The 14,559-nt window shown below is 33.3% G+C and overlaps 1 protein-coding gene across 3 annotated transcripts in view; it reads left to right on the top strand.

Annotated features, from left to right (window-relative positions):
* Positions 1-14,559, top strand: part of LOC140439982 (receptor expression-enhancing protein 1-like) — a 105,210-nt gene that overhangs the window by 80,624 nt on the left and 10,027 nt on the right. Inside the window, exons 6-7 of one of the 3 annotated variants that reach the window (XM_072530202.1) lie at positions 7,559-7,927; positions 11,759-12,862. In XM_072530202.1, the coding sequence (XP_072386303.1) occupies positions 7,559-7,927; positions 11,759-12,856 (1,467 nt within the window). In that variant the 3' untranslated portion in view covers positions 12,857-12,862. The remainder of the gene's footprint in view (positions 1-7,558; positions 7,928-11,758; positions 12,863-14,559) is intronic. The other 2 variants (XM_072530203.1, XM_072530204.1) reach the window with 2 other exon arrangements.

Below are 14,559 nucleotides of genomic sequence, written 5' to 3'. Positions count from 1 at the left end.
CTTAAAAAAATCACTCGCCATGCAAACATTTTGAGTCGAATGAGGTTATCGTCACGGTGGTAGCCTACTTGGCAGACCTCTAGAAAATGTATTTTTCAGACTGGTTGAAGAAGTTGGAACATAACTGGATTAAGTGTATCGAGCTAAAAGCAGATTATGTTGAGAAACAAATTCTCACTTTTCAAAATTTTCGTTTTTCTTTTGTAGGCTAAATACTTATCGGGCCGGTCTCGTATATTGTGATCGGTCGGAAGAAATACTCAGAAATTTTGGTAGTTCTCTTAGAAATGAGAAAGAGAAATCTATGATAAAAGAATTCCTTCTTGAACCTTAGTCAAGAGGTGGTTTAGAACAGGTTTTCTTATATTAAAAAACACGAGATGGGCACGTGAGAGCCCTGATGACAAAGAAACATTATTGATTACTTTATTGCAAAAAAAAATAGTTCGGACATGTAATGAGAGGTCTCAAATATAGATTTCTACAAAATATTATGCAAAGGAAAATAGCAGGCAAACGCAGTCCAGGGCGAAGAAAGACTTAATGGTTGAAGAACTTGCGAAATTGGTATGGGATTGATACAAGCATGCTATTTAGGGCTAGTGTGAGACAATTAAATTTTACGATTTTTTCGTCTAGGAATGTAGGAAGTATCAGAATTGCGTAGATATAGTCAGTGGAATTTGTAGCACTAAAGCAAGCTGTATTGAAAAAAAACTATAAAGCCACACTTGTGAAATTTAATACAAAAGTATTTTTTTGTACTTGAAATTTAATTTTGTATTATTTTGAATCTAGAATCTTTCGCGAAAAGTAACAGCGGGACGTTAAAAACGTAACAAGTATATTCGAAAAAAAAAGACAAAAGTAGACGATGTCACAGAGCTGACAAAACAGAAATTACGACGGACCGGTCATCTGCAAGAAAAAAAGGAAAAAGGTGTACAAAGAATATTATATAATGGTTACCAGGGGCCGATGAGAGGGAACAAGAGAATAACACAAAATTGAATTGCAACTGCAGAAGATAGAGAAACCCAAAATTTCGGGCCAATGATTTTTAAATGCATTCATTTTTTTCGAATCCTAAAAAAACTAATAAGTATTTTTGAAAAATTTAAACGCAGAATAAAAGAATACATTATTACTGAGGGCCGAAAGTCCCTGAAAACTTCCATAATGTTTATTTTAATAAGTTACAGGGGTGACAAAAATAAGAAAATTTAGTGTGATTTTTAATTTCAAATATCTCATTCAAAAAAACTTTTTGTTTATTCTAAGGGACTTTTGGCCCTCGGTAATAATGTAATCTTTCATTCTGTGTTTAAATTTTTCAAAAATGTTTGTTAGTTTTCTCAGGATTCGAAAAAAATGATTGCATTTAAAAAGCATTGGCCCGAAATTTTGCGCCTACGCTCTTAAAGACGTTTAGGCTTAGCTTGCGTCCGGCAGCGGAGGCAAATAGCTAAATAAAATAATATATGGTTGAATGCTCGAATTTCTCAAATAAAAGACATATATCGAGCACAGTTTTTTTATTAAATCTTGCCCAAGGACTTTCTCTCTCAGAGTATCTTCATCTAAAGATACATAAATATCACGAAGAACGCAAAATGAATACAATTCTTCCTGATTTTCAATTTCAACTGAAACGAAAAACATCCAACTCGTCAAAATTTTAAATGAGTAATACATCCAGTAGCAAACAGACTGCATGCAAATTTACTTAACTTAAGCACTCACTTTAGCTAACTTTCTTAACGAGTAAAATAGTCAAGTCTAGTTAGACAAAAAAAAAAAAGACCTAAACTTGCATGGCGAGCTACCTAAAATTTTATTATTCTAACTTTTAAGGGTTAGAAGGATAGTAGTAGTTAAACAGTTGTTTGAACCATCATCCCATGATTTGGATTTTGTATGACTGCTGTGGAGATACGTTTTATTAGTATAGATAATATCATAATCCTCTGCTCTATATATTTTTATTTTTCTTAGATAATCTGTTCTTTTGGCTCGAATATCCGTTTTTTCTATCAGTATTTTTCTGTTGTCCTTGGTTTTTTGCCATTTAAAACCTAATTTCTTCACCAATTTCCGTTGATAATTTTTCTTGGAAATTAATGTTTACAACAGCGTTGTAAACAGCTGACATTGTAGGTTTGCTGTCATGAATCACTGCAAAGGTATGAACTATGTTTCTTACAATTTCTTCCTCATAAACATCGACGTTTCTTTTTGGTTTTGGCTGATTGATTTTTTTCTCCGAGATTTAAAGATGTTTCCCTAACTGCCTGAAGGAGATGAAAAATCGGAAACTCTCTTTCTTTCTTTAATAATTCTTTGGACGCTACTATTAGAAACTCCAGTGGCTTCAACAACCATATTCAAAACAGAACATTTCGTGTTGTTTTTTTCTTGCTTCTTTTTCAAAAACTGATACACGTTGTAGATAATTTGTCGTCCCTGACTGTGAACAACACGGCTGTTATTAATTGTGGTGTAAAGAAAATGAAAATATAAAAATATTTTAATTAAATAATTAGTTTTAATCTAAAGATAAATTAAAAAACGTATCACGTGTATACTCGGTAGGTGTTAGAAAATGTTTTCATTTTTCTATATAAAAAAACAGCAAAAAATTCTAATGTATATATATAAAATAAACATTCAAATTTTTATTTTTGTCAACAAAAATTATTTTTTAATTTAAAAAAAGTTTACCTTTATATAATTTGATTTCATACTTTTAGAACACTAGTATAAAACTAGCGGACCAACTCGACAACGAGTTTTTTAAATGAAATTTTTATTTTGCGAGAAAAATATACAATATATACAATGACCGGAAGTAAAAATATTTTTATCAATAACTCAAAACTATAAATGATAATTTCGTGAACTTACATTTTTGAACTCTACGTTGAATTCTCTATTGATTTGACTAATAAAAACGAAACCGGAAGTCGACCTCAAAACCGGAATTCAATTTTTAGTTCATCAAATGTCGACATGGATATCATTTAGCAGTTAATTTTGCATGCTGATCACGAATCCGGTGTCAGATTTGCTATATCTTGACGTTTTATGCGCGTTTCGGGTCACTTTCGGTGTCGGATCGCAACCGGAAGTACATATTTAGATTCGTCTCGACGAGACCTTTCGATCCATATATACATTGTGGGGTCTAAAACTTCAAGTAAATTTTAACTTCCGGTCATCTCAAAAACGGAAGTGAATTTTTGTACCAAAAGTATATCTTGACAATCTCATACGTAATACTAATAATATTCCGAAAAAATATTTTAATTATCTAATATGGTTTTTGAGTAAAGTGGTGGACAAGAAAAGGGCTTAGCGTTTTAGTATATAAGATAAAGATTTCGAAAAATATAGACTCAAATTAATATAAATCGTGACATTTGAAGTAGTTTTGGAAAAGAGATTATCAAAAATAAAATATTAACAAATCAATTGAAGCAGACTCCAATTTTTATTGTTTTGCACCAGTTTTAAGAAACGAAATAAATTACGAAATATTATTTAAATTTCGTTAATGCAGCTCTCTTTTAATTTCTTATAAAGTACCTACCTATCCTATTATACATTTATCAAATCTTAAATTATAAGTAATAATTGTTAGACTTAACCTGAATTACTGAATTAAACAAATGTGTTTTGACAAAGAACAGTTTATAATAAATTTGATTAAGCGACGGGAGAAAATTTACACAAATGGATCGAAGTTAACACTGCCAAGTCAACAAATACAAGAGATGTCAACTGCTTTATCCTTTATCCAAATATTATTAATTTGTATGATCATTTTGTGTGATAATTTTTAACTACATTGGTTTTCAATTAAACTTTAAAATAGACACGTGATTCGTGTGTCGGTGTCATTACTTGTGTTTAAATCTTCAAATAATTGTCAGGCCACTTATTTGCAAGCTTCATTTACCAAGTAAGGCTATTTTTATAATTCAACTACACTTGTTTAAATTTGTTATACATGTATTAGGTAAGTTCTTGTAATCCTACCAATACGATAACACTATGTGAATTTTTGATTCTATGACCAATTTTTTGTAACACTGGTAGCTGTAATTACCATCGATATTGTAATACTGCTTATGTAAGTCACATTTTACATTATTATTTCCTTTCCAAGGACTGACCACACATTAATGGATTTTCTGAACAAATGTCAAAAATGTTGACAAAATACGATATTAATGTTGGACATAAATCATCAAAAACATCTAGAAAATATTTTTCAAAATTTAAACCCAAGATTAATAAAGATCATCAATCAAATGTTATTTATTAAATAAATTGTAAAGACTGTAATTCAACATATATTGGGCAAACACACCAATACCGACATAGAAGGGTTGTTGCACACAAACAGTGTACAAACCAACAGATTAAACAAAATAGCCAAATATTCTCTAGAAAATATCCATTCCTTTTGGGTTTGAAAGAGTACAGATTTGGAAAAAGAACAAAATTACAACAAAAGATACAAACTGGAGATGATTCACATAAAAAAAAGATCCAAATTCTATCAATAATAAGACTGACATCAAAGATCTTTCCAATATGTATCATAATTTAATAAATTGAGTTAAGATATCTAACAGGTAACAGGTAATCTTCTACATTAGAAACCAGCACCTTGGGGCAAAATTGCTGGTGATGAGTTTACGTATCTCCAACGGGTGTCGGTGAGTAGTTGCTGTATCTCGGAGTGTCTAATAATTTTATGGGAGGCTAAAAAGTGATGAATTCGTACACGTTCCTGAGTGAAGTCCTTAAGAACGGTATTATTTGTATCTTTAAAAATGGTAATGTTTTGATCTTAAACACTTGACTGAGGGTTGACCGAGATTAGCAGGTAAGTGTATGTACTTACAAATACATAAAGCACGTGGTGGCTGGAGGTAGATAATGTCTCAGTACAGCAAATAGCTGCCGTGGACGGTACACAATGGATTAACCCATTTCAGCAATTAAAAGGTACTCTCCGGTGCTTGTTGGACGACAGGTAATGACTTTGTGATAGCAGAAACAAACCGCAAGACAAGGCAAATAGAATTGACATCAAAGTCTATAATTAATAATACATACTTGAAATCAGAGGGACAGTGACAATATAAATGATATTGAGTAAACGACTTACCGGTCAAGTTGAACTGACTCATTCGGGAACTGGTATACAAGTGAAGTAAACTTTGATATATTCTTATTAGAATGATATATTTTCGTTTAAGAAGGGTGAGTTTCGGATATATGCGAGAATGGCCATTAACATGGGTTTACGCTTAGGGGGCCATTTCCTGTCAACATGACTTTCTTTTTTTTTAGAAACTCGACATTTAGAGCACAGCTTTATATGTAACGTGGAAGAGATTTAGGAAATGTGTGTTTCTTTATGATAAAAGGCAAATACTTCATTGAATAAATTCTTGGAAGACAAGGCCCTTACCAACACAATGCTATGTCACGTTCAGTAATTAGAAATCGATGCGTGACGCGTCAATTAGGTTTTTTAATCATAGGCGTAGCAAAAAAACTTTTGGGGGAAACAATTTGGGAGAATTGTGAGATACTTTGAACGTGCTTCATAATGCCTACACGATCGAGGCCAAATAAGTCAACTGTCAAATTGGTGTCACCATTCAGCGCCAATTTGTAAACATTTATAGGTTAAGTTTTTTGATAATTTGTATTTTAAAGTTAAACAATAAAGTGTACACAAGAATCATCCCTCAGAAATGTTGAGCACCTCACAGAAGGCGAATTAGAAAGAATGTGTGTGTGAGTCTTCTTATTGCTGCTCTAGCTGTTGCTGTTTTTTGGATGGTTGTGTCTACGTGTTTCATGAAGGTTAAGCCTTGTCCATAGTCCTTGGTCCTAGATATTTTGCTTCTCTTTTACATTTGATGGGATTATCTTACACTAACAGCTGTTTCTCTGGGGTTTCTCTTACCTTTTTGAATATGATTGCTTGTGTCTTTTGTGAATTGATTGCTATTTTCCATTGAATACACCATTCGTCAATGATATCCAATGATGTCTGTAGATTGTTGACCGCTACTTCTAAGTTTCTGTGTTTGGCCGCAATCGCTTTGTCGTCTGCATAAAGGCTGAGTAGTGTTCCTTGTGTTCTTGGAACACAGATGGATGGGATATCTAGATAGGTGGGTTGAGCATTTCCTGGGAAATGTGTTCGTTCGATGGGTCCTATTACCATTGTGTCTTCATTGTTTGCTAGATAAAAGTTCAGTAATCTTCCGTTGTTATTCATAGCTCTATCGTTCCAGTTTGGGGATCTCGCATTTAGATCTCCTATTATCATGGACGGCTCTTCTATATATTCAGGAACGCGTTCAGGTGATCGTCTATTATAGGATCTCGTGGCCTTACGTATGCAGAGGTGATTCTGATATCTTCTTGCCTCATTTGTACTTAATTGTAGTTGCTTCCATAGTGTTTAGTTGTGGTATTCTGTATTCTGTAGTGTGGAATTGCTTTTCTCACTAGGATAGCAGTGTCTCCTGAATTTGCTCCTATGATCGTTCCTGTAGATGTCCTAGCCAGGAAACTTTATGTTTAAGCTGTTCGTCAATTTGGTTTCCTTTATTGCTACGACGTCCATTTCGTGTCTGTTGATTTTTGGGAAGTTCTATTTGGGAAGTAATCGTTTATGCATTTTATAAATATACTTTTAGCGATCGCTGTTAAAACAAGTCTTGGTCGAGTTGTAAAACATACGTTCTCAATCTGACAAATAGTTTGAAAAGTTTGAATATATAGTGCGCAAATACGCAAATATATAGTTACAAACTTGTTTGAATTTAGGAACATTTTTAAGGATTAATTTTCGCTCTATGATTGTCTATATTCATTGCTCTATGAACGTCTATATTCGTTGCTTAAACCCATTCATTGACGTACTATTATATGGATTTGATGCCCATTCACCATAAAATATTGCAGCCACCTTATTTTTCCTTTTAATTATCCCTATCTTCTACTGTCATTATAATATGCGAATAATTCTGCCTCTTTTATTTCTTTGGTGTTGTTTAGGGTTTTTCCAATGTGTCTTAACGGATTTGTTATTATTTGTATTTGTTTGGTATTTATTGACTTTCATACTATTAATAAATGGTCTAGCATATTGATATGATTTTACATACAAATAAACGTCTTGCAGCCGACAGTAATTGTCATGTCATTAGTAATCTTTATTATATTAAGAATACAACGAACGGATCAGACATTGTATCGACTTATTATTATAGCTACAGGTTTTACAAGTGCCTAACTTAGGAGCAATGAAACAGTTGTGGCGATAGACTGGCTGGATAGCAAGTGATACTAACTAATTAGATTCGAAAATATGACTGAATGCCTGCGAAACAATCCTTTCCGGAAGAATACGGTACCTCGATACGAAAATCCGCTGTTTCGCGTACCTAACCATAAAAGACGTTTGCTGTATGTTTAGTTTTTAAAAATATACTTTTATATTATATTCTTTTTATATTTTTAGGGTGGAGGAGGTCTTGTTAACCAATTACGAAAAAGCTATAGTCTTAGCGATCTAAGCGATCCCGCCCATGACGACGTACATGACGAAGCCGACACCATTACCGAACCCCACGTTACTAGGCGTAGACGTAGTCCTCACAGGTCTTCTTCCACTTCCGTCGTTTACTTTTCGGAAGTTGACGTAAGACCTGACCGAGTAGCTGCTGTTCAGTCTGCGGAAGACATTTCATCATCAGGGTATTCCAGCGGTGAAGGACTACCTCTTAAAGTAGCTGCACGAGAGGGTCTGCAACGAACTGGCTCTCTCACTAGATCTCGTTCCACTAGAGTTACCAGGTCTACCGTTCCTAAGAAAAGTGGTGCTAGTGATGTAAGTGTTATATTTTATTTTCGAATACTTGAGATTAGTTATTGCCCAGTTCTTGAGAATTAAATAAATTTTATTATATTATTGTATTACAAGTTAAAATTACTTCTACTAGAAAAATTAGAATTATTACTGGGACGTTTGGGTCTATCTTTTCTATTATTATTGTTCTGAAGCTTTCTGAAAAAAAAATCTAGAAATGATAGAAATGTTAAAATATTAGAACCCGCAATTAAAAAACACGGTTTTTCATAGGGAGAATAACTCATTGTAATAGAACACGACTTTTTTAGTGAGCCAGCTAATTGCTTGTGGTCTTCCTCTTTTTCTATCCTTCTTTTTCGATATTGTGAAAATAAATGCTAAAAAAAATTGAATCAGTAAAAAGTGCAAAATACTAGTTTAACTTTATATAATATATATATATATATATATATATATATATATATATATATATATATATATATATATATACAGGTAATAAAAAGCTATTTGGAATATAAAGCTATTAGTAATAATATAATGTATAACAGAAATAATTTTTTAAAAAATCACACTAATAGGCAACTTGTCATTAAATTCGCAACTATCTTTCGGTAAAACGTATTCGCATGAAAGAAAACACAGAAAACACGTATAGATTTCGGCCCGAAATATTAATTCCCCGATAGATTCGGGAAATCCGGAAAATATCGGGGAATTCTCTAACACCGTCGCCGTATATGTAATAGCGTCGGTCAGCGCCAGTTACGCACAATTTTGGTACTATTGTTTTTATTATACTAATGTATATTATACATCACAGGGAAGGGCAATATATCTTCTAATTATAAATTTAATTATAAATTTTTCAGGAGTAAAAAACAGTTTTTTATCGAACATGTTTATTTCTTATAATGTAACATACTGAAAAAGGATTAGTTTAAAGGTATTATATAATACAAACATACCGCAAAGGAACAATAAACAAAGCTTACTTAAAAAAAAAAATTCAAAAATCTGTCTAAGGTCAAAACGTTGTAAGTGCCATCAGGTTTGCAAGTCAAAACGTTTTAAGTGCCAGATTTTTAACCGTTGTTTCCTACAGTAGAAACTTGCCCTGGTTGACCTAATTTTTCTTTAAAATACTTCTTGGCATCATCGTGAAGATAAGGGAGCATTTTTTCAATATCTGTTCTGTTTTTCTCTGGGATACCAAAGTGAGTTCTAGTTTTTTGAAGGTCTATGATTTTAAAGTCTTCTAATGTAACTCCAGATTTGAGTACATTGGTCTCACTGCATCCAGCGAGCTCACTATGTCCTTTAGCCACCATCACCGTACCAAATTTCTCTCTTGTAAGACGAAGCTGCGTAGCTGTTGAAATTCCTAACTTCTTTGTGTTCAGTTTATCACAGGCAACGGTTTTGAAATCATAAAAGTCCTTAACCACCATGCACGAGAATGGATTTTTCTGGGCCGCACTAGTAATGATGTTAACAACATTCATCAATGTATAAGCCTTACACACTTTTTTTTCGTTTTTCTATGATTGCGAAATCTCTGTCGCAATTAAGGAAAGTGTGTCCTTTTACAGGAAATTTATGAATAATTTCCTCAAAAACGTTATTTGCTAGTATGGTCAAATACATGGCGATCATGAACTGATTTTTATTTTGACCCCCACAATTATCCGACCACAAAATAAGCTTTTTCTTTCCGTGATTGCCAATTTCCTTAGTAAGGTAAGTATATAAACAGGAGCTAATTTCCAAGGCACCCCTTCCCCCAAAGTCCTCAGTCCATAAACACATGAATCCCTTTCCTGTGATGGAATCGTGAATTCCTAAGTTACACACTGCAAGCTGTTGTGAATAGTACATTTCGGAGTGAGTTAATTGGGGAATGTACATTTGCTGCTGCATATCGAAGGAAAGAACATAGCAATTACTTGTACATGCATTTTTGGTCTCAGTTGACATTGCTTTTGTAGCAGCCTCTGCTCTCCGATGGTGAAGCTCCTGTTCTGTTACAGCAGCTTTATCTCCTGATTTTATTTGAACAGCCAAACTATCACATGTGGAGCATGTATCTACTTTAGGCCTTGCAAAAGATAGGTTAAATTTTGATATAAAAATTTCATTATACCATTGTCTAGTCACTGGTGGTTTGTTAGGCGGCTGATAATCCGCACAATATTTCTCTAAAAATGCACGGTACATTCTACTTACGTTTAAATCCGGTGACAAGAAGAGCTTATCCGGGGTTTTCGCCCTTGCGTAGTGGCTCTCAATTTTTGGAAAACTTTCGATATGCTCTATAATCTTGTTAGTCCAGACAGTCTTGAAAATATTTTGTCGAGCCCCTCCTCGTTTTTCTGACATATCCATTTTACCATCAAGAATTTTTTCTCCCAAAAGTTGCACTCTTCTTGGAGTTACGGCAAACGTACTACAAAATGTTTTGAGGCAAACCCTTATTTCAGATCCTCCAGGCAAAAGTAAATGGTAAGTGAAAGAGTGCTTTCTTCTACTTTCACTGGGATGTTCGTACTGACCATGACGTCTCCTTTTGATTAATTGGGGATGAATAAACCTTTGTAGGTAACTTTGCTGCTTACTATAATCAGCCATTTCATAGAAATGATTGTACAACTCAACAAGGTATTCCAGTCTTATGGATCTACATGCTAGTGGACACTTGCATTTTACCTAAAACAATTTTGGATTATTTAGATAGATTTAAACAAAAAAAAATTATTTATGTTTTAACGTCTATTTAGATAGGTATCTCTTTAAACCATACTTACATCAGCTGGTGGCATTATCTTTGTAACGGTCTTTTTATTGACTAGAGAAACATATTCTTCGCCAGAGTTTCTCATTTTCTTGGTTTTATTGTTTTTTCCAACTATCAACAACTCTTCTTTTCTTTTTGGACCGTTTTTCTGTAGTTTCATTAATATTCGTTCCAAATACTTATGTTTCAACCCAACCCAACACGTCCAAACAAAAATAATTTAGTAACTGATGCGCCACTCTACATTTAACAGAATTGCACTACGATACTTACAACGTTATGACTTGCACCGCTACTTTAACCCCACTTTTCACGATGTCGCTAGCCGTATCGACATGAAATAAATTTTAGGCGATGGAACATGGCACTTGCAACTCATTTAACTTAAAAAAACCAAATGAGGCATATTGGCACTTACAACGTTATGGAAATGCACGCTTCATATATACGTATATATATATATATATATATATATATATATATATATATACGTATATAAAATACGAGTATACGTATATAGCGGGCTGCAGCAGTGGACATAACTTTCTGTCATTTCTAGGGAGAGATTTCATAGCTTTAAGATTAATGTCATGTTTAGCTGAATATCCTATCTTTATGATTACCCATTTCTTGGTTTCATATCATTTGGATATTATCCTTTTATAAGTTTACTCAAAAGTCGATATGTTACGAGGCTTTAAGGATATGACTCCTCATGTGAACAGTCTCTTGATAGTTTAAACTTAATTTTGTCCATACGACATCGGCATCAGCAATGGCGTGCACTTATCATTAACTGTGTCGTCATTACTGTCTGTGTATTTTTTACACTATATTAACACTTATCATATACTTAGACCAATATTTCAGGAATTAAATATATTTTCGTCGAAAATTGGATATGTACTTTCTACACAATTGATTCTTTTATATTTCAAATTATATTTACACAAAAGCTTGATAACTTACCAACTAGCCAATTGCAATTGCTTTAATAAAATACAATAACAATATACTTATATGTACGCAGATATCACAGCAAATATTTTATTTTAAAGGAGAGTGACGAGAATGAAGAATTCGACACCAATGTTGTATTCCACAAAGAGACCAAAGGATTGCCCAAACTTGACGAAAAAACAGATTCTTCAAGTGAGAATGAGTTTTTGGACTCCTTAGACGTTGTGCATGACAATGTAGATGATGGTCTAAATAATCTAAATATAAACAGTAAGAATACTCAGATAATAACTGCATGTGAAGAAAATGTAAACATCAATAAAATTGAGCTATCCAAAAATGTTTCTTTAGAATGTCTTTCTTCCAATGAAAATGATTTGAACATAGAGAATAACCCGGACATTTTACAGATCACAAAAGATGTTGGGAGCTTCTCTGCGTTTTTAAAAAATTTAATAGAAACTAAAAACGATAGCGAAAATCTTGACAAAGCCAAAACTGAGAATACTAACATAAATTTGGATAAAAGCGATAGAGAGATATTAAAACCTACAACCGAAAAACTTTTAGAACAAGTTCTAGCATCCAATCCTGGTTCCAGAGGTGGCAAATACAACAAAAGGCACGCACCTCTACCTCCACCCTCTGCTACCCACCCTATAAAACCAGCCAGCAATTCCTTAGATTCAGAAAACACCTCACTACACGATTCGACACCATCGATAAAAGCTACGTTGGTGCTTAAGCCTGGATTAGTCAGATCTGTTGGTTCAACAGAATCAATTTGTAAGGAAGTTTTTTTGCAACCACCTAAACCTAAACGAACACTTTTAAATCGATCACGAACTTCGCTTTCTTCAACTTCTTCTTGTTCGTCTAAAAGCAAATCTTCTTTTTCTAAACTAATCAAGTTTCCGAAGAAGATTGGATTTTGGAATAAAGACAATGATGCGGAAAAAAGATCATCTTGGCATAGCTACATGAGTCAAGATTATTTGAAACCTCTGTCTGATTCCAAACTACAATCAAAAAGCGATAACGACCTACTCAGAACACACGTGAATGTCACGCCTCCGCATGCTGTAAGTCTTACTAAAACTGGTAGCCAACTCTCCTTGAGAACTCTAAGTGAATCACCTTTGGCTTCTCGAAGAATCAAAATTATTAGAAGATATGTTGATGAAGATATCGACTGATCCCAGGCATGACGGTTTTCTTGTTCGAAACAACTAACACCTTTTTTATTGCAAACTAACCATGTGTTTGTTGCGCATGCTAATTTTTTGATAATGTGATACGATTTATGACCAAATTAAGCAAAAGTTCTTTCAGAAACCCGTCATCAAAAGCTGAATCTGTTGCAATCACATATAAGCAATATTAAGCTACTAAAGGAATGTTTTAAAGCATTACACACCAGATCTGCTATAAACAATAAAACTCATTGCCATTCATGCCAAAGCGTATAATATTATGTCACGCATATTGCTATTAAATCATTTTCCGTTTCTTTTATTATTTATGTCAGTTTAGCTATTATATAACTGACTTATTTGTTTTGTTGTTTGGTACAGAAGCTCTAAACATAAAATCAGATCTTTTCAGTCAAAAGAAGTAACAATAAAAAGGCTTCAATATGGACGCTATAGCGACATCTGAGAATACATCATCAAAGTAGAAATGCGAAGATTTCTATTCACGAAACCAAAATTTAGATTGTTGCTTTAATCTATGCCTTCTATAAATTGCAGGGCAAAACAGACGATGCTAAAGCTGTAAGAGAGATATGGAGAATCTAAAAGTTGCATTCCACAACATATCTCGTCATCTAAGCAAAAATCATTGGCGACTTGGTTTCTAGTACTCATAAAACGAAAAAATAAAAAAAGGCAGTTAAGATTGGATTTCACGGACAGTGCCTCTGTATATTCGCTTATACGTATTTCATCCTACCAGGATTCATCAGAGCGACTGCTACAGAAGCTCTAAACGTGAAATCAGATCTTTTGCGTCAAAGCAAAAAATCTGAATTTTGGTTTCGTCATTTCGTCTTCGCATTTCTACTTTGATGACACCTATACTATATATATATATATATATATATATATATATATATATATATATATATATATATATATATATATATATTTGAAATAAGATAGTTTATTAGATTTCCAGAAAAACGGAAGATCTGACAACAATGTAAATATCATTATAATATCGACCGCATCACAAAACCGTCATACTTTCCGAGATAATTGAAGCGTTCCATACTTAAAACTCACTTTTTAACTGTGATGGGATCTTGTGCTTGTGCACCAAAGTCTTTGTAGCCTCGTTCCTTATCTAGTAAGGTGCACCGAGTTGGCTCTTAAATATTCGTGCAGGCCGTTAGGTTGATATTTGAGTGGCTTGATGTAAAATCCGACCCCTTGTTCCCGATAGTGCGTTAGCCGTAAGGAATTAATATAACAAACTGTTTTAAAGCCAACCTGAAAATTCTTTATGTTTTCCTCAAGTTTGCCTAAGAAAAGACCACATGACAGTGTATTATTACTTCCTCTGTATCGCGTTCTCTCTCTTTCAATACCAAATAAAGTTTTTCATAAGTTTTTCATAATATAGCTACAATCGAAGGTAGCAGTGATCGAGAGGTAACAGTCCTCTAAATCACAAGACAGCTCTAGATGAAATATGCTTATTTGTAAAGAAGTGATACGTAAACCCCTCTATATACAAATTAAAATATTAACTGAACATGTACATATCATAATCATCACGATTATCGTTTTTTAATTTATTTTTATAATATTCTAACACATATTCTGTTTGAAACCTTATTACAAACTAAAACTAAACATTTCAATCATACGAATGTACACAATAATAAAATTGCATA

This window comes from Diabrotica undecimpunctata, chromosome 4 (assembly GCF_040954645.1).
Source record: "Diabrotica undecimpunctata isolate CICGRU chromosome 4, icDiaUnde3, whole genome shotgun sequence".
NCBI classification, from domain to species: Eukaryota; Metazoa; Arthropoda; class Insecta; order Coleoptera; family Chrysomelidae; genus Diabrotica; species Diabrotica undecimpunctata.
The sequence above is the reverse complement of the archived record's forward strand: the minus strand, read 5'-3'. Positions and strand labels throughout refer to the sequence as shown.